The sequence below is a fragment of the Schistocerca piceifrons genome, chromosome 8 (genome assembly GCF_021461385.2).
Source record: "Schistocerca piceifrons isolate TAMUIC-IGC-003096 chromosome 8, iqSchPice1.1, whole genome shotgun sequence".
Lineage (NCBI taxonomy): Eukaryota > Metazoa > Arthropoda > Insecta > Orthoptera > Acrididae > Schistocerca > Schistocerca piceifrons.
The window spans coordinates 132,074,717-132,096,750 of NC_060145.1; the positions used below are offsets into that span (position 1 = coordinate 132,074,717).

Here is a 22,034-nt window from a genome sequence, read left to right on the forward strand (position 1 = left end):
TATTTGTTTGGCATCGTGTTTTCTTCAAGTAGAAAGAAGCCAACATGTAATCTGAAAGTAAACTTAATTTTAAATGGTGCACTAGGAGAGACGTACTGGACATGATCTAGGGGTTTGTGTCTTTTATTGCCAATCCAAAACTGCAATGTCCCAGGTCTGATTCCATACACTACTAAGATTATGAATAAAAATGTCAATTATGGTGACTGAAGGCTTCCGGTATATAGAGTCACTCATTCTACATATGACTTCCAAAAAGAGGGAAAAGGCTCAGGCCACTCTTTTGCCTTTGGGGTAGGAAACAATCCAAACAGGTGAAACAAGTCAATGGAAACTGCTGCATTAAAAACTAAAAAGTGTATCCACAGAACATGCAGTCTTGTACAATAATCTCTTAGTTATTATTCCTTTCACATTTTAAATTAAATATAAGCTCTGGAGGTATACTAGTCACATGTTTGGATCTTCAGGTGAGGCTGTGCAGAATGTTAGACACTTCAATGTCATAAGGAAAGTGGTTCTAGGGATCAGTGAGGTGCAATGGGAATCTGGTTGGATGAGTAAAAAGTAATAATAGCAGCATTAGTAAATAGTGTAATGGGTGTTGATATTCTTATGAATATAAGTGTAGCTATAAAGATGAGCAACCCAAAGTATGAATGATTTTTATGAGGGCTGAATCAAAGTTGACAGCAACCACATTTGTAGAGGTTTACGTGCCCACTTCACAGCTGACACTGAGGAAATAGAGAGAATATATTAGGAAATGTAGAAACTGATGAACAACATGATTGGCAATGAATATTTGATAATTCTATGTGACAGGACTGCTATAGAATGTGTAAGAATGGAAGGGACAATTACTGGAGAATATGAGTTGAAAATGAAAGAAGAGGAAGTGAGACTTATAGACCTCTGTAATAGGTTTCAGAACTGATTTCCCATGGTGTCTGTTCTTTGGGACATGTCTGAAAGAACAGACACCAAGCATTCATTCATACAATTGATTTGCCTTGGTGGACAATGAATCCACAACCTTCAGTGTGGCTGCATATTTATGTTCAACCTCCAGCGGGAATCTAAAATTTGCGAACATGGACGACATGCAATGAGACTTCGGACAGGTATTCCTATATGGGAATATGAGTTAAATGGGGAGTGTGCCAAAATTGTCTGTGCATTTGAGATGAACACTGTGTCTGGACGGCACAATGATTAACACAACTGCCTTGTAAGCGGTAGGTCCTGGGTTTGGGTCCCAGTCTGGCAGACATTTTCACTCGTTGCCGCCGATTCCATAAACTCCCAATGCAGCTGATATTAGTTCTTCCCTTTCCTTGCTTCCCTATTCACCTTCAATTTACATAATAGGTTTCAAAAGGTTGTAGCAAATAGTCTCTTCCAAAATCACGAGGGAAAGGGAAAATGTATACATGAGAAAGACAAGAAAGTGCAGGAAGATATCAACTAGACAATATCATGATTACAAAAAGATCTAGAAATCAAATTATGGGCTGAAAAGCATGCTCAAGAGTGGACATAAATTTAAATCACAAATCCACAGTGATGGTGAAGAGGCTGAATTTCAGGGGGATGATTAAAAAGGAGTACACAATGAAGTGGAGTACTGAAAATTTGATGCAGATTGAAGTACAGTGCAAATTCTCGAATGCAACGATGAATGGTCTAAGTAAATGACCCAGAATAAATCAGTATAAGCCAAGTGGAATATAATACAAAACAAAATAATTAAGGCAAGACAGGACACCATGGGCATAGCAAAAGAAGAGGGAAAAAATAAAGTGGGGGTGGGGGGCGATGCTGTGAATAACTCAGGAAAGACTTGAGCTTACAGATGAAAGAAGAAAAATCTAGAGTGCTCAGAATGACATAATAATCTGGCAGTAAAGGCTGCTTAAGAATGAAATGAACAGGAAGTATGAACTAGCTGAATCAAAATGGATGATAGAAACATGTAAAATACGTTGAGAAAGAAATGATGGTAGGAAAACTTAGCTTCACCTACAGGAAGCTTAAAGTCAAAGAAGTAAAATGTAAATGTGTTCATTATGAAGTGTAGATGGGAAACCTTTCTTAATTGCAGAAGAAAAAGCAGACACGTAGCAGGAGTAGACTGATGGTCTATATTATGGAGAAGCTGGCAACAGTCAATGTGTACCTTTGGTGTTATTGAAACCTTTGGAGAGTGGAGGAACTATCTGCTTAACAAGTTTGTTAGCATGGCCATCCTCCGCAGCAAGCACAGAAATACTCGTTTTTTAAATAAAACTGCTTTTTTGTCCTGCAACTTAATTCATTTTTCCCAGATGTGTTTCACCTTTTTCTTGCTCTAAGGCATATTCAGTGGGATTTATAACAATAAAGTTTGGTTATTTTTAGATTATCAAACAGTTCATGTCAGATTTTTTTATGTAAATAAGTAATTACTTACAGTTTTTTGTGATCTGTGTTTCCTCTCATCTGGTCTGAAGGTCGCATTACCATTTTATTTCCAAAACATAAGCACAATTCTGTATTCTGTACTTTTTCATACTGTTCATTATGTTTCTCCTTTTTTGTGGTGTACTATTATTCAGTCGTGTGCTGGCAGATATAGCTATTTGTTCAAACACTGTGCTTTTAACTACGTAAAGATTTTTAACTTTATTGTGTGTTTCCTTCTCTTTGGTTTGTTACCTACATGTTGCCAGCCTACCGATATGTATGTTCAAAACCAACTTCTATTCATGATATTTATCTCTCTCTCTCTCTCTCTCTCTCCCTCTGTGTGTGTGTGTGTGTGTGTGTGTGTGTGTGTGTGGAAAGGGGAGTGAAAGGGGGGGGGGGGGAGGGCGTTGGTGGTTTGAGTTGTAGAGTGTTGAATATGAATGTAATAACTGTTAGAGAGTGTTGAAAGCTTTGGTGACAGCTGATTTTACTTGTGGTTTCAGTGTTATGTGGAGGGGTTCATGGATAAGTGAGTGAAAAGGTGTTGGGTGTTGTTGTTGTTATACTGGATGGTATTATTATTATTACTATATCCATCCTCTTTGGGAGTGTTATTCCATTATTTTATCTATTAGTGTAAACAATGAATTGTTTGGCATGTGTACTTGATCATTCAACAGGGTTTTCCTTTCTGCTTTCCTTTACTGCGTGTGGTAATTTTCTTCCAGCACTAGTTGGTGCTCTGCAAATTTGAAGTGGTTTGTCCCATACTTCCAGGTTCTGATGTGTTCTTTGTATCGGACATCAAATGTTTTACCTATTTGTCTTATGTTTCTGCCTTCTCAAGTGTTACACTGTAGTTGATATATACCTGCTTTCTGGTATGTGTCTGTTTTTTGTCAGTTTTGGGGTGTATTTTTGGAAAGAACTGTCTGTTGTGTATGCCATCTTTATTCCCTGTCTTTTGAAAATGTTGGTGATTTTATATTTGTATTTGTATAGCATTGTGTACCATACTGTGTTTTCTTTAATCTTTTTCTGATTATTCTATGTAGTTGTTATGGTACTGCATGTTTCTGTCTGGCTCTGCTGCTTTTATTTTACTTTTAATTTTGTTGTTTAGCTTTGTGACAATGTTACTATCGTAACCATTGTTTTGTGCTATCTGCATTATTACGACCAGTTCTTTTTTGTGGTTTTCTTTAGTGAGTGGCCTGTGTTGGGTCTATGGAGCATGTGTTGAAGTGCTGCTTGCTTTTGTGAGTGTGGGTTGTTCTGGGATTGGGGAATGACTATGTTGCTGTTGGTTTACGGTAAATTTCAAACATATGCTTGTGGTATTGTTTTTTTATTTTTATATCCAGAAAGTTAATTTGGTTATTCTGTTCTCTTTCAATAATGAATTTTATATTTTTATGTACCTTGCTGATGTCAGTATGTAGTTTTTCAATTTTTGTTTGTGGTTCATCTATTAAGCAAAGGATGTCATCCATGTACCTGAACCAATATAATATGTTGTATTCTTTTGCTACTATTTTTGTGAAAATGGTCTGTTCAATGTAGTTTATAAAAATATTTGCTAAGACTCCTGAAATTGGGGACACCATTGGTAATCAATTTTCTTGTAAATAAAATTCGTTATTGAACTGGAAATAATTTTGTTCTCTTACGAGCTTTATTAATGCGTGTATTTCCTTAATCTGTTCATCATGGAGTTAACTATAAGTTTTCAGGTGCTTATCTATGATTTCTATCATTTCTGGTACTAGTATGTTGGAATACATGCTTTCTAAATCAAATGAGAGGAGTGTTATTGTGCCTGGGATATTTATATCTTTTATTTGTTATATTAGCTGTGTAGTGTTTTTAATGGTTCTGTCTACTTGTACTTTGAAATTTTCAGACAGTAATTTTAAGATGTCTCCTGAAAGCTTGTAGGTGGGGAATTTTCTGAAATCCAGTATTGGTCTCACAGGAAGATTCAGTTTGTGGATCTTTGGTTGACTTCAGAGGACAGGTGGGGTGGGATTAATTTGTGTCAACTCTCTTTTCTCTATGTTATCCAGTATGATCCTTTACAAATATCAAGAGCTCAGATGGATAACCAGTCCTAAGCAAAGAAGAGAGTATATAGAGGAGCTATACAAGGGTGATGTAGCTGAGGGCAATATTATGGAACTGGAAGAGGATGTAGATGAAGATGAAATGGGAGATATGATACTGTGTGAAGAATTTGACAGAGCACTGAAAAACCTAAGTCAAAAAAGGCCCTGGAAGTAGACAACATTCCATTAGAACTACTGATAGCCTTGGGAGAGTCAGCCATGAGAAAACTCTTCCATCTGGTGAGCAAGATGTACGAGACAGGCGAAATACCCTCCGACTTCAAGAAGAATATAATAATTCAAATCCCAAAGAAAAGGATGTTGAAAGGTGTGAAAATTATCGAACTATCAGTTTAATGTCACAGGTGCAAAATACTAACATGAATTCTTTACTGACAATTGGAAAAACTGCTAGAAGCCAACCTTGGGGAAGATCAGTTTGGATTCCATAGAAATGTTGGAACACGCAAGGCAATACTGACCCTACGACTTATCTTAGAAGACAGATTAAGGAAAGGCAAACCTAGTTTCTAGCATTTGTAGACTTAGAGAAAGCTTTTGACAATGTTGACTGGAATACTCTCTTTCAAATTCTGAAGGTGGCAGTGGTAAAATACAGGGAGCAAAAGGCTATTTACAATTTGTACAGAAACCAGATGGCAGTTGTAAGAGTCGAGGGACGTGAAAGGGAAGCAGTGGTTGAGAAGGGAGTGAGTTTTGCTATATGGGGAGCAAAATAACTAGTGATGGTTGTAATGGTACTTGAATTATTCAACCATTACGGCACCTCACCTGAACCTCTCGACACCAGTAATATTCTTCTGGGTTTCTGCAAAGTAGTTGACATATTTCTGAGACAACATTCAGATTTTATTTCATTTGTGATACATCAATATGTTTATATTGCAATGATATTATTCTTATGTATATTCTTTTTTTTTTTGTCACTACGACCTTTGACATACTTGTAACTTTGATTTTTGGGCGCGTAAGCGATTATTAGTTAGATAGTTGTTAACTTGTTAGAGAGTCGGAGCTTGAGAAAGTCAAGTGTTGGACGTCATGTTGGAAAGACGCATAACGTAGTCAGCTTATAAAATGTGAACTTTAACAGTGACTGTGAGGAAGAGGTTTTCAAGTATGCTTTGTATTGTGCAGCGATGCTTTGTGTTTACATGATATTGCAATTAAAAGGAAGTGTAACTTAAATTCGGAGTGCTGATTGCTTTTTTAACATCACCATTGTCCTGCAAAAGTGTAATCTTCAAGAATGATTTGAGAAGCGCATCTACAAAACTTTTGAATATAGCAGAATAAAACCTAGGCCTCTTTGCATCTTAGCTTGGAATCATAACCACCTCGATTTTCAACGATTGAGCCATGATTTTACGACAAGACCAGCGTGGGAAACACAAAAAGATGAGTGCCTAGTTTTTTCATTCTTACATGAAATGACTATTAACTGTGCTCTAATGACACCTGCCACATAATATGACTGTTGTTGCCCGAAAATGCAGTATTTAGCAGCGTGAGCAAAGCAACACCACAATCGTTATAAAATTTTGACCTTTGTTGTGGTAGGGTTGTTAGATGGTGGAAGTAGGGAGGATATAAAATGTAGACTGGCTATGGCAAGGAAAGAGTTTCTGAAGAAGAGAAATTTGTTAACATCGAGTATAGATTTAAATGTCACGAAGTCTTTTCTGAAACTATTTGTATGGAATGTAGCCATGTATGAAAGTGAAACATGGATGATAAATAGTTTGGACAAGAAGAGAATAGAAGATTTTGAAATATGGTGTTACAGAAGAATGCTGAAGATTAGATGGGTAGATCACAAACTAATGAGGAGGTAGTGGAGAGTACTGGGGAGAAGAGGAATTTGTGAGACAACCCGACTAAAAGAAGGGATCGATTGGTGGGACACGTTCTGAGGCATTAAGGAATCACCAATTTAGTATTGGACAGAAGTGGGGAGGGTAAAAATCGCAAGAGATGAATACACTAAGCAGATTCAGAAGGATGTCGGTTGCAGTAGATACTCTGAGATGAAGAAACTTGCACAGGATATAGCAGCATGGAGACCTGCATCAAACCCGTCTCTGGACTGAAGACCACAAAATCCAGTATGATCTCTGTATTTTTCAGACTGTTTTTTTAGTTTTGTCTGGAATCTGCTTGTTGGGACTGATTTGAATTTCATAATGTTATTTGGTATAATGAATTCTTGCGTTTTTTTTTTTTTTCAATATATTGTTCTTTGTTTATTAGTACCATTTTGTTCCCCTTGTCTGCTTTTGAAATGATAACATTTTCATTTTGAAGTTTTCTCCTAAGTTTCCTGGGTGTTTAAGATTCTGTTTTTTGTTGTTTTGTGGTGGTGTGTTTTTATACTGGTTATTATATTAAGGATTTCTTTTTTTACTAGTTCTCTAGTTAGTCCAATATATTGTTTTCATTCCTATCTTCCCTTGTCAAAAAACTTTCTGCTTCTATAATTAGATTTTCTATGTAATCTTCATCTATTTCTGAATTTACATTGTATTTTAATCATTTCCCCAACATCTGTCTTTCTTTACTGTTTAATTGTGTGTCTGTAAGGTTCACTGATCTTGGGTAGAATTTGTGTGTATATTTTTCTTGGTTGTGTGTAAAGGTACTGTGTTGTGACTGGAGTTTTTTTAATTGGTTGACACCAAAGATGAGGAATACACAATGAAGTTAAAAATCTTTACGTTGTTAAAAGCACAGTGTTTGGACAAATAGTTATATCTAGTGGCAAAAGAATAATAGTACACCACAAAAAAGAAGGAGAAACATGGTGAACAATACGAAAAAGTTAAGAATACAAAATTGTGCTTATGATTCAGAAATGAAATGGTAGTGTAATCTCCATATCAGTGAGAGGAAACACAGATCACAGACAACAAAGTAATTACTTATTTACATAAAAAATGCAATGTAAACTGATAATCTAAAAAATAACAAATGTATCATTGTAGGCAAAAATAAAGCTGTAGCAAGAAAAGGTGGCTTTATTTACAAAACCAGTGGAACTATGTGCTTATTTCAGTTGGTGTCAAAATTCCATTAAACAGGTGACATACCTGTAAGCATAGGTTTCAGGTGGCCATTGTCACTGTCACTAAAATTCTTTTGGGCTGTTTACCGTGTTGTCAATACATAACAGCCTTCCTCAGAGCTTTGTGCTTAGTGGCTCAAGGCCCTTAAGAAGGCCATTTGCAACAGTGGCCAAAACACTGGACAATTTTATACATGGACAATGTGGTCAATAGCCCAGAAGAATTTTTTTGACAAATGACTGTGCATTTCCAGAAAAGTGTTAGTGTCACATACCAAAGAAGGCACAACCAGGTAAATGTGAAACTACTGGACGGTCAGTTTGACAAGCAACACTTGTAAACTGCTGACCTGAATAATATGAATAATATTGAAGACTTACTGAATGAAGATCAGTTTGTTTTCAGAAATGGCAAAGGTACGAGAGATGCAACTCTGACCTTGCACTTAGTATGGAAGGAAAATCAACACGTATTCCTGCAATCTGTGGACCCAAGGAAAGTTTTGAAAATGTGATGTGGACGAAGATGTTCGCAGTTCTAAGATGAATGGATCTAATGTATAGAGACAGATGAATAATCTACAATAGCCACACATGAGTATTAAAAGTGAAAGACCAGGGAAGACAAGTTAACATTAATAAGGTCTAATGGCAGGGATAGAGCTTGTCACAATTATTGTTCAATATCTATGTCAAAGAAGCAATAAAGGAGTTGGATACAATTTTTGTAAGAGCAATGAAAGTCCAAGGGAAAGGGATAGTAATGCTGTGACTCCTGCATATAAGAAGGCTAAAGAACAGGCCAACAAAATTACAGATCAATATCTTTAACATCAATTTGCTGCAGAATTCTTGAACATATTCTGAGTTCATACATAACAAATTTCCTTGAGACAGGAAAGCTCCAAACCACATATCAGCATGGATTTAAAAAGCATCACTTGTGCAAAATTCAGTTGCCCTACTCTCACATGATATACTGTTAACCATGGATGAAGGGCAACAAGCACATTCCGTATTCCTAAAGGAGATCACGTACAGAATACTAGTGCAACTCATTCTTGAGTGATGCTCAAGTGTTTGCGATCCCCACCAGGTTGGATTTAAGGGCGACATTGAAGCAATTCAGAGACATGCTGCTAGTTTTGTTAACTGCAGGTTCGATCAACACATGAATATTATGAGGATGTTTCGTAAACTCAAATTAGAATCCCTGGAGGGAAGACTAAGTTCTTTTCCTGAAACACTATTGAGAAAATTTAGATAACTAGCATTTGACAGTGAACGATACTACTGCTGCCAACATACATTTTATATAAGGACCATGAAGATAAGAGAAACTGGGGCTCATACAGAGGCACATAGACAGTAATTTTTCCCTCATCCCATTTGTGAGTGGAACAAGAAAGGATATGACAAACAGTGGTACAAGGTACACTCCACTGTACACCATATGACAGCTTGCAGAGTATACGTATAACTGGATAGATAAAAAGTCTACTCACAAAGCAGTGGGAGAAAAACATATATGAAACTTAAATAAATGTGCAAGTTTTCGGAGTCAGTGACACCTTCTTCTGTCAGAAGAGTTGAGGGGAAAGAAGAGGGATAAAGAAAAAGGACTGGTGAGGGTCTGGAAAGGGGAGAGTTCAGGAAAGTTGCCCAGAACATGGGTCAGGGGAGACTTACTGGACAGGCTGAGAAGGAAAGAGTCTTTCCTTCTCAACCCATCCACGAAGTCTCCTGTGACCTGGGCTTACCATGATGCAAGGGCAGAAGCACAAGTTGACGGGCATCTGCCCTGTGTTTTAGCTAATGATGAGACGTGTGCGTCTAGGGTTTTAAAGTTTTGTGATTTGTCTGGACTCTGGTCTAAACTTTTAGGCTGGAGGTTTTAGTGTATTGCACAGTGGCTGGCTCCTCCCTTTTTCCTTGCGTCAGCCAGCCACTTCCATCTACTATATTGTTTTAGCTCCCTCTACCACTTTCTTCCTGTGTTGTCCGTGTTTTACTGCTGGTGGCATGCTTCGTCCCACACTTCGGTGTGGGTAGGCCCATATTTTTCCAACCTTGTTACCTGTGTTTTACATTCTGTTTTATCTTACTGTTCTGAGTCTTTTCTTGACACTCGTCTGAATCAGTTACTGAGCGGGCGCTGCAACCTCGTCGTCGTGTGCCCATACAACCCTCTCCATCCATTCATCCATCTGGGCTTCTAGGTAACTTTTCCAAACTCTCCTCATTTCCTAAAACTCATCAGTCCTTTTTCTTCATCCCTCTTCCTTTCCCTTCAACCCTTCTGCCAGAAGAAGAAGCCACTGGCTCCAAAAGTTTGCACATTTACTTATGCTGTATGTATATCTTCTCCTGTCGCCACTTGCTGAGTACATTTTTTATCTAGCCAACTACATTTTATTTTCAAAAATTGGTTATTTTCATTGGATTATGTATACAGATGTAGATGTTTAATATTTTCAGATGAAATATCCCTTCTAGTCAAAAGTAAGGAAGTCCTAAAAGATGATGATGATGCTGATTATTCGGGTTGAGGAGGCACTTGACATCATGTTCATCAGTGCCCTGATGAAAAGTCAACATGAAATCTCATGGTGGGGACGAAGGCTGTCCCCACATGCGAAGCAGTTTGTAATGTACTAAAGTCTGCCACCCTTCCCCACCAGTTCAGGGATGAGGCCTGACAGTGCTTCCTTAATATCAGTATACAGGACACAAATAACCACAATATGCTGAACTGAAAGCAGCATACCACAAACTTCACAGAAAGGTGGATCCTCCTGCTGGACGAGGAAGCCATGTGTGGAAGGGCTATGCCCGACGCGCAGTCTGGTAGGCAAAACCTCCTTCCAGAGGCGAGGCTGACACGAAGTCTGCCAAGTTCGCTGTCTGACACCTGCAACCATTCAGTCTCCCACTGACAGATGATGCATCTGTCAGAAAATGAGATAATGGCGTGCAACGGGATGGGACATTGATGGACAGCACCATCCAAACATGCTTCCTTGGTAGCTTTGTCAGCCATGTCGTTACCCTGTATCCCAATGTGCCCAGGTACCCAGCAAAAGATCACCTCCTTGCCAAGGCATTGGAGCTGCTGTAAGGGGTCATGGATGAGCTGAATCAGCAGGTCTACCAGATACATTTGGTGAAGTGCTTGCAGTGCACTAAGAGAGCCTGAACGGACAAGAAAACTCATATGGTGATGTCTGTGAACCCTCTCCAGTGCTATCAGAATGCCGTATAACTCCGCATCATAAGTTGTAAATTGTTCTGGAAGATGCACTTTAAAAACCCTATCAGGTAAAACCACAGAACAACCGAGAGCATTCTCCGTCTGTATAAATAACAATAAAACTATGGTACATACTTAAAATACACAAAAACAGAGTTGTAAAAACCAGATCTGGAGTACAAGTTTTTGTGTACTGTATCAAGCTTAAAATCACTTTGGGCCTCTGAAGACAGCAAGGCGGCAGTGCATTCCATCCCTGGGTGTGTATTTTCATGCCCGAGAGCTCCAAGTCCATGAGACAGTCCATTGCATGTATACCAAATGACTGGGTCGCTTGGAGCCGATTCCTGAACAGTCATTCGAAGGGGAGTTGGATCACTGAACTAAGTTCCAAAGACTGAGATGATGACGAGATTTTCAGTGCCTGTCAAGCCTAAAGGATATGTCGCCGAATCTGGAGTGGTGGCTCATCAGCCTGTGCACACAGACTCTGAACTGGGCTGGAAGCCCTTTGTTATTAGGTCTTTCAGGTGTGGGAGCCATGTTAATTTCGAGTCAAATAATAAACCCAAAAAGTGCACAGTGTCTGAAAATGTAAAATACCCCCCCCCCCCCCCCCAATTGTAAGCTCTGGTTGGTTAAAACTCTGATGGGCACGATTAAAATTGACACACACAGTCCTCTCAGGGGAGAACCGAAAATCAGTTGTCTGGGCCCAGGTTTCCAGCCTCCTAATGGTCAGCCGTAGCTGACATCTTGTTGTCGTAAGGTCAGAGGAAGAGTAGAAGACTGCAAAATCACCCACAAACAAAGAGCATTTGACAGGGCTCCTGACTGCGGAGGAAATGCCATTGATAGCGATGGCAAACAATGTGTCACTGAGGACACTGCCCTGGGGCACACTATTCTCCTGAACAAAGCAATCAGACATGGCATTACCAATGCGATAATGAAAACGCTGGTCCTCGAGAAAGGATTGGCTCAGAAGCGGCAGGTGTCCACTTAGTTCCCATTCATGAATTTGGCGAAGGATGTTGTACCCCCAAGTAGTGTCATATGCTTTTTCAAGGACAAAAAACACACGAACTAAATAGTTTCAACGTAAGAAGGACGGCTGTATCGCTGTCTCCAGTAGAATTAAGCTGTCAAGAGTGGAACAATAGTGCCTGAAACCGCACTGGGAGCGGCTCAGGTGATCTCGGGACTCGAGCAGCCAGACAAGGCGGCAGTTGAGCATGCGTTCAAGAGTATTTTCCATACAACTGATTAGGGCGATACTCCAATAACTGTTAGGGGTGCAGTCCTTGCCTGGTTTCCAGAATAGAATTAATATCGCCTCCTTCCAAGTCATGGAGTACTGTCTATCAAACCAGATCTGATTGAAACAAGAGAGGAGCTGACCTTTCGCTTCAGGGCACAGATGACGAAGCACGGTATAATGGATCTCATCAGGCCCTGGAGCAGTGTCTCTGGCTGCAGATAAAGCTGATTCCAGTTCCCACATGAAGAATGTAGAATTCTTCATTACATGAGAAGAAATTGAGCTTCCTCCCCCCTGCAGTCCGACGGAATACCTGAACAGCAGGAGCTTGTCTACATCTACATCTACATTGATACTCCGCAAGCCACCCAACGGTGTGTGGCGGAGGGCACTTTACGTGCTACTGTCATTACCTCCCTTTCCTGTTCCAGTCGCGTATGGTTCGCGGGAAGAACGACTGTCTGAAAGCCTCCGTGCGCGCTCTAATCTCTCTAATTTTACATTCGTGATCTCCTCGGGAAGTATAAGTAGGGGGAAGCAATATATTCGATACCTCATCCAGAAACGCACCCTCTCGAAACCTGGCGAGCAAGCTACACCGCGATGCAGAGCGCCTCTCTTGCAGAGTCTGCCACTTGAGTTTATTAAACATCTCCGTAACGCTATCACGGTTACCAAATAACCCAGTGACGAAACGCGCCGCTCTTCTTTGGATCTTCTCTATCTCCTCCGTCAACCCGACCTGGTACGGATCCCACACTGATGAGCAATACTCAAGTATAGGTCGAACGAGTGTTTTGTAAGCCACCTCCTTTGTTGATGGACTACATTTTCTAAGGACTCTCCCAATGAATCTCAACCTGGTACCCGCCTTACCAACAATTAATTTTATATGATCATTCCACTTCAAGTCGTTCCGTACGCATACTCCCAGATATTTTACAGAAGTAACTGCTACCAGTGTTTGTTCCGCTATCATATAATCATACAATAAAGGATCCTTGTTTCTATGTATTCGCAATACATTACATTTGTCTATGTTAAGGGTCAATTGCCACTCCCTGCACCAAGTGCCTATCCGCTGCAGATCTTCCTGTATTTCGCTACAATTTTCTAATGCAGCAACTTCTCTGTATACTACAGCATCATCCGCGAAAAGCCGCATGGAACTTCCGACACTATCTACTAAGTCATTTATATATATTGTGAAAAGCAATGGTCCCATAACACTCCCCTGTGGCACGCCAGAGGTTACTTTAACGTCTGTAGACGTCTCTCCATTGATAACAACATGCTGTGTTCTGTTTGCTAAAAACTCTTCAATCCAGCCACACAGCTGGTCTGATATTCCGTAGGCTCTTACTTTGTTTATCAGGCGACAGTGCGGAACTGTATCGAACGCCTTCCGGAAGTCAAGAAAAATAGCATCTACCTGGGAGCCTGTATCTAATATTTTCTGGGTCTCATGAACAAATAAGGCGAGTTGGGTCTCACACGATCGCTGTTTCCGGAATCCATGTTGATTCCTACATAGTAGATTCTGGGTTTCCAGAAATGACATGATACGCGAGCAAAAAAACATGTTCTAAAATTCTACAAGAGATCGACGTAAGAGATATAGGTCTATAGTTTTGCGCATCTCCTCGACGACCCTTCTTGAAGACTGGGACTATCTGTGCTCTTTTCCAATCATTTGGAACCCTCCGTTCCTCTAGAGACTTGCGGTACACGGCTGTTAGAAGGGGGGCAAGTTCTTTCGCGTACTCTGTGTAGAATCGAATTGGTATCCCGTCAGGTCCAGTGGATGACTTAGCAACAGTAAAGAAGTGTTCAGCTAAAACATGAGCCATGTCGTCTGGCGTGTCCACCAAGACCCCATTATTTGACAAGGCTGTAAGGGGATGTGGACTACCCTTGCCTGAAATCAGTCTTATTGATTCCCAAACATGTGCAGTGGAAGTGGACCGATTCATGCAAGTCGTGAATTCTCTCCAGGAAGCCCTTTTCTGTTCTTTGATCACTTGTCTAGCATGTGCTCTTGCACACCTAAATGCATGAAGATTGTCTTTAGTTGGACACTGTTTGAAGTTCCGCAGAGCTGTCGGTCTGGCCCTGATTGTCAATTGACAGTCGTCATTCCACCAAGGTACAGGATGTCGTCTGAGGTGGTTACTAGACTTGGGGATGGACTCTGTGGAAGCCTTTTGCATCTCATGAGTGATACGGGCCTCTCCCTCCTGTGCACAGTCCTTTAGTTCAAAAATAGCCTGTTGACTGTACTGTAACCAATTTGCCCTTTGTATCAGCCACCTGTGTGGTCTCCTGCTGGCCACTGTCCTAGATGGCAGACGAATCCACACTTGGAAGTGGTGACTAGAATGTAAATCTGGAGCCACTTCCCACTGAACTGAGTCTGCAATAGCTGGGGAACAAAAACAAAGGTCAACAGCTGAAAAAGATCCTGTAGCTGTGGAAAAGTGAGTCATATGACCTGCGTTCAGAAGGCAGATATTCTCAGAATGGACAACCGCTCGATCATCTGACCCCTGGAGCAAGTAGTAGCTGAGCCCCACAGCAAATTGTGGGCACTGAAGTCCTCCACAAGGAGGAATGGGCATGGAAGTGCCTGGAGAGGTCTGCCAGCGCATTCGCATCCAAAGCGTCAGGAGGGGGGGGGGGGGGGGGGGGGGGGGTTGTAGGTACAACGAACACACTGTGATAGTAAAGGCTGCGAGAACTTTCACAGGAATTGTTGCATGGTCATGGTAAGAGGGACAGGAGAGGAGTGGAATCTGTCATCAATGAAAATAGCCACTCCACCTTTAGCCCTGTCTCCAGTAGTATCGTCCTTCCTGTGTATGTGGTAACCCTGTAATGCAGATATGTCTGTGAGTCTGTGACTTTAAGATGCGTCTCTTGTAAGCAGATACAACAAGGTTTGTCCTGTACCAGCAGCTGCAATTCTTGCAAAATTGAGCGATATTCATTCAAATTCCACTGCAACACAGAAGTCCCTATGGAAGCCATTGGTTAGTGATGGTGGTTCTTTTCTTTCTCCCTAGGAAGCGGTGATTTACTGGGGAGGTCAGGGGGAACATTAGCCAGTTCCATGCTCTCTGGTTCCTCCGATTGGAAGTCCATATCCTCAAGAGCATAGCTGCTATCAGAAAGTGAGAGAGATCGTCGATCCGAAGGTTTACCTACCACTTTCTTGGACTTAAAACTACCTTCAAAGGACGTTTGTCTTTACTGACAGGAGGAGGCGGCTGCCTGGGTTGCGGGGATGGCTTAGTTGGTTTCTGATTTTGGGGAGTGGTATGTGGCTTAGGTGGTAAGCCTACTGCTGATGGCTTCCGATCAGTTGCAAGTGGAGCGTTTCCCCCACAGGTACATCGACAAGTGCACGTGCTCGTACTCGAATCTGTGATCTGAGTTTGTGTGGCGGCATCACACTTAGCAATTGATGTCTTAAGGGCCGATGCAAAAGAAGTAGCAAAAACCAGTGGTTGCATGGCTTTGTAAGCCTTTTTATCTTCACCATAGGGTATGTGTCTCTTTACTTTCAACTCTTGTATTTTCTTTTCCTCATTGTAAACCCCACACTTTCTGCTCCACACGGGGTGACCCCAGAGGAGTTTACACATTCAGGGGGAAGTTTACACGAAGTCCCTGACTATTGAGTGGAGCCTCCTCAATTGACATAGGTAGCCTTCCCGTTACATCCCATAATGGTATGGCCAAATCTGTGACATTTGTAGCATTTCATGGGGTTAGGAACAAATGGGTGAACATTAAGGTGGATATAGCCTGCAAGGATATGTTCTGGTAGTTCAGGAATACTAAACATTAGAATACACGTTGCCGACTTTTCCAATTTGCCGTTGACTCTCCTCATATAATTCTGCACCTCCGTGATGCCCACATTCTTCCATTCTTCACGTAACTCCGCAGGGTCCACTTCCATTATATCGGAGCAGGTAACCACGCCCTTACTATAGTTAAGGGTGTTATGCAATTCAGCCTCGACTGGGTAGTCACCTAAGGTCTTACATCCCAGAAGCTTAGATATTTGTTTGGAATTAGAAATTTCAACACAAAGCGTTCATTTGCGAAGTCATTTGTCACTTTTCAGAGACCCAGCAATACCTTCCAATGCCTTGTGAATATAGAAAGGGGATATCGTCTCAAAGCTTCCCCCGTTTCGCTTGATTACAACGAAAGTGTTATGACACACTAATGCCCTGTTACTGTTACTCTGAGGCTTCTTTTTGGGAGGACTGACCAACCGAGTTCTCACTGAAGAGTGGGTGTAGGTGCTACCTGACGGTACACCCATCCCATCAAGAGTAGTAGTTTCATGAGACAGTTCCATACGGATCCCACAAGACACTTGGGAAACAACCGTCGACCCAGGCAGAGCCCTGCACGCCTGAGCAACCCTGATACAACTGAGGGGCAGAAGGTGCCCCCAGAGGTTGCCCACTAAAGACTGTTTTACCTCAACAGCCATTCACCTCCTCAGCCCGTAACACACCTTGAGGGTTGTTGTTGTTGTTTTTTTTTTTTTTTTTTTTTTGGGAGAGGTTTGTACCTTCCTTGCGGTCCAGGTGGTGAAGCCAAGACCCTCATTCTCTGAAACATACAACATTCCACTGCTGTGTCACATGGTGGTCGTTCAAGTATGACCAGAGCTTACGGTGACAGAGAACTGGTGGCACTTACCAGTCCCCAGCTCAGGAACCCCGGGGTCGCGAAGCCCGTATTCAGCAAATGAATGCTGAACCCCTGAGGGGGAAGTCCTAAAAGACTTATTGTGATTGAGAGAAATGAAAAGCACACTTAGTGCAGAATACACCTTAAGGGTAAACAAAGCAAAGAAGAGTAGTAGACAGGACAACAGTGACTTGCATAACTTCAATGACACGGTAACACAAGAAGTAAAGGAATTCTCCTAATAGGAAGCATGGCTACACAGGATGACAAAAACAAGGAAAGCTGCTTGCAGTGAAACAACATTAAATGCTGAGCGAGCGGAGAGAACTATGGAAAACCCTTACAATAAAAATGGACAAGTTACTGGGACATCTATCCTTGCATCCAAATATAGTTAACTTAACAATGGAAGGAGCAACGGATGAGAATAACTGAAGGGATAGAAAGTCTAGAATACATAAAACAGATTAATAAGCTACTTATGTTTTTAATTCTGCATTCCTAACATATCAAATACACAATTCGAAGTTTAACCAACCAATGTTTTCTAGTTCTGTTCCAAGTGTAGGGCATATTTAATGACACCACATGAATAATCTCAATTAACAACTCAAAAATAGCAGAAGTGTAGTGACACACACACACACACACACACACACACACACACACACACTTCTCTAGGGGGTGAAGGGTTATGCTGGCTGCGTGGAGAAGGCAAGGGGAGAAGGGAGGTAGGAAGCTGGAGGGAGAATTGGGGAAGAGTGGCTGACTGTTCAATGGGATGTAGCAGGTTTACAGGATAAGAATGCAACACACAGGTACCAGCACCTTTGAGTTCATGCAGCACATGTTGAAAATGAAGAGGAAGGTTGGACTGTGTTGGGTGACAGAACCAAGGAGGGGAGACAGTAGAGAAAAGGGATGAGACGTGGTAAGGTCCTAGGGTAGGGAGAATGTATGTAGAGGGCAGGGGGTTGGTGGAGACTGATTATAGGTATGAAGGATAAGCTACAAGGACAACTCCCATCTATGTAATTCAGCAAAAATGGTGCAGGAGGGGGGAAGGATCTAGATGACAAGGGTTTTGGAGCAGCTAATAAAATCAAGCATGTTGTATTCAGCAGCATGTCCTGCCACTGGATGGCCAACTCTGCTCTTGGTCAAAGATAAGCAGTGGCCATTCATTCAAGTGGACGGCTAGTGGTAGTTATGCCCACACAAAATGCTGTGCAGAAACTGCAGCAGAACTGGTATAGACAGCAGAACTGGTATACGACATGGCTGCTTTTACAGGTGACCCTGCCTCGGATGTAATACGAGCCTATGATGTGTTAAAATCTTATCCAGAGAGCAGAAACAATTTGTGGAGAGGAGGGTGCAGATCTGGAAAGCTGTAGCTTTGAGATTTATGAAACAGGGAAAGATTTTTTTAAATTATAGTATCTATACTGCTTCCACTTTTATTCGTCTCCCAAAGTCTTCTCTGATTTCTTACAGGGCTTCCTTCTTCAACATAAAAGTTAAATAGCAGTGGTGAAAAACCAGAACTCTGTCATACATTCCAAATTTTTCTTTCTGCTGCTCCTGCTGATTATGACTTTGAAGAGAATAAACATCTAAGGTAATCAGCCTCTTATTCACCCCTCCACGACACAATCTATATACCTCATTGGCCTGTGCCTAGCGTTAATCCTATGCGCAAATGTGAAAACATGTTCTAAATGTTTGTGTAACCTGTATTTGATGTGGGATATGAGTACCACCCCAGTAGTCGCCACGCTGTTAAATATGCAATAAATAAAATAATTCTCAACAGTTGGAAGGACAAACAAAATTTAAAGTCCCTATAACTGTCTCTTTATTCAGTGTCACATTTTCAAACAGGGCAATATGACACTACTATGCAATTTGATATTGCAACAATGTATAACTTTTAGAACTGCTTTTAAGGCCTCCACTTGATATTGGTAACTAAAGTTAAAACTGTCATCAACCATAAGGATGGTTTGAAAACCGCAGTACTTCACTGAGCTTGATCCTGCTGGAGGTGGTATGCAATTTCAACCCTCCAAACTTTCAACTGACTTACTCAGCCAGTTGTGGGGAGACCTACAGTTTAATATGGTCTCCGAACCACTCGTCATTTTTCATATTAACAAACATTATCAGAGATGGCACATAAAAATCAGAAAACTCATTGGGAATCAAACCCAAGGCCTCTGAAGCTTTAGTGTGGCACTTTACTACGTAGCCACTATGAAAATAAAAGGAAGCTTTTGTGCATTTTATTTATTTTTTCAATGTCAATGGGAATTTGCATGGAAATACTGACTAGGAATTGCTTTCGGTGATTTTTGTCCTTCAATGGCAATGATCTTTCCTTGTTTACAAGAATTCACAGTCAAAAGAAAGTATTGAATGCAAAATGTTTGTTTCTGTGTTGACATACAGCAAATGCTGGATAAAATGCATTTTGCTTTTATAAATTATGAAAAAGTTGTTGCACTCACCAACACATTTAGTGTACTCTCAAAATTAGATTGGTCACACTTTCAAAGATTTTGCAGACAAAGTTCAAGCAGGCAAGTTTGTTGTCAGTGAGTAAAACAATGTTTAACACAACCACAAAAGACTTGGTGCTAGGAAATCTATCAGCCTCAATCTTCCTTCTACCAACAGATGTTACACAGGATTAATTCCAATAAGTCAATATCATTATTCAGCATCCTGATCAGAAATAAAAAATGGATTTACCAACTGAACCTTGAGATAAAGTGCTACTCATTCACCTAAATCTTTAAACCTTCCTTGATCTCTCTCTCTCTCTCTCTCTCTCTCTCTCTCTCTCTCTCTCTCTATACCTACCTTCATTGGGAGTAAACAGCAATCACAGTTAGGTAAGACAGATAGTGATCATGGATTGGTATGACTGAGTATGTTATCCTAAGTTCTGTTTCTACAAGACTCCAGGAGAAGTACTCAAAGAAGAGCTATATGACACTGTACTTCAATATGACAAGCATCTCTTGAAAAGTCCACCAATACATTATTGTATCCTTCTTCCAGTCCACACCTCATCTCACAAAATTTACTTCTCATCACAAACATGAAAGAAACCGTCCACAAACACTATTCGATACTATACAGTTAACACTGTCTGGTTACAGCATTCTTCAACAACTTACTCAAGCTTTTCAGTAAATGCACTTATGTATATAATTTTAAGGAGAGTGTTTGAAAGTATGTGAGGTAAGATTTTAAAAATGCTGATATCTGTTTCACTCACTTTAAAAAAGGTCTTTCAATAAGTAAACTCACTCAATTTTCACTCATAATTAAAATTACAGACTACAGCATAATCATATTTGCTCAGTGTACAACTACATTAATGGATACTGGTTGAAAATAATTTCAAAATATTTTGCTACAACACTATGCCGATGCAATACAATAACTTACCCAGCACCCAAAAAAGGGCAGCGCCAGCTCCTGCCAAGTAGAAAACAGGCAGGGAACAAATGGCAACAACACCATACTGTTGTGCCAGTGGTATCTCATGTGACAACAATGTAAGCTTCTTCCCTTCAGCATGTCGTAGATGAAGGATATAACCAGCTCCAAGGCTGGCTGCCACAGCAAACAACAACAATGGTGATGTAATGCTGTCAACGGAAAAAAAAGACTGATCTCTCTATTTGGTCTGCTACAAACTTTACATTATCCTAACATGACTTTCTGGCCTGGCACATTGCAAATGTGACAAAGAACTTACGCAGCATCACAATTTGTTAGTTTCCTATTCCATGGATCATGTTTTAGTGTAAGGAACCTATCTTCCAAGCATGCAAAGAGTATTTAGTTTCACCCTACATGGCAGGTTTTTGCAATTTTGTTTCTGCAATGTGCAGCTGGAATCAGCTCAGACAAAATATACTGTTCATTACGTCTTTCATGCAAGAGCCACTATTTATGGAAAGCATCGATTTGTTTCCTGTTACAAACAAAATGATTTTGACAGCAGAACTTTATGAGCTCATTTAACAGACTGGTCTCAAATTAGAATAACATAATACTTGTCTTAACTATGTGTATTTTCGCAAGTACAATAAAACACCAAGAATAGCCGGTATTCCAGCAGTGACTGAGCAGTGCTAGGGCATGGCAGCAGCAGTCAGTGCAGGCCAGGGTGGTGCTGAGCCTGCTGGAGTACTCCCCATTCTTCACGTTTTACTGTCCCTGTTAATACCATATTTTACAGAACATAAGACACTACAGACTATAAGATGATCCTTAATTTTTAAGCAATATTTTTTTTAAAAAAATAGCATTTTTATTGTTAGACTGCAAAGCCATACAAAAAAAAAATTCTGAATTTACAAAAACGAACTGACCTTTAAAGTACGTAAAAATTGTCACCTGAACTTTCTTCTTCGTCCTCTTATGGTCTTAACTGCCACCAAGAGCATTACTCATGCTGCACTTCTTGAAAGGTTTAACAGTAATGTCTTCTCTCACTCTAGAGCACAACTGTTTTATCCACTGACACACTTGTTTGATTGTTGGTTGTTTTAAAGCTTCTTTCGGCATGAATTCATGTTGGGTTTCACCCTTTTGTTCCCTTACTCTCTCAAACACACTTTAAATGGTTTATTTATCGAGACATCAAGAGGTTGCAATTGTGAAGCAAGTCCTCCCAGAATAACAGCAAACTCTGTATTTCCCTGTCTCAATATCTCTTTTACAGAATTCTTCAAATGACTACTAAACTGATCTAGCACAAGAAGAGAACTCTTATCCAATAAAGCACCTTTTCTTCTCTCCCACAATCAGTCCATAATTTCATACAAGGCTCATCCATAGAACCCTTGCCATGTACGTGAACAATGACAGCTGGCAGTGTTTCAGAAGGTTTTGGCTTTGTTTTGCACTTGACAATGAGCATTGGATTAAGTTTAGCACCGTCAGCACAACATGCAAAGACAACAGTGTAGTGCATTTTTTCATGTCCAATTGCTTTTATAATTACAGTTTTAGCACCTATTATGGCAACAGTTCTGTTACTCGGCACATCAAATGTCAGAGGCGTTTTGTCCATATTCGCTATATGGCTTAGTTCCACACTGGTTTTCTTTCAGTGTTGAATAATAGAGCAATGGAAAAATAATATTCTCTCTT

General features: G+C 40.5%; 1 protein-coding gene across 1 annotated transcript in view; it reads right to left on the bottom strand.

Moving 5' to 3' along the window:
* LOC124711423 (prenylated Rab acceptor protein 1) overlaps positions 1 to 22,034 on the bottom strand; it is a 48,865-nt gene that overhangs the window by 3,252 nt on the left and 23,579 nt on the right. The window contains exon 3 of the mRNA XM_047241489.1: positions 20,319 to 20,521. Within this exon, the coding sequence (XP_047097445.1) occupies positions 20,319 to 20,521 (203 nt within the window). The remainder of the gene's footprint in view (positions 1 to 20,318; positions 20,522 to 22,034) is intronic.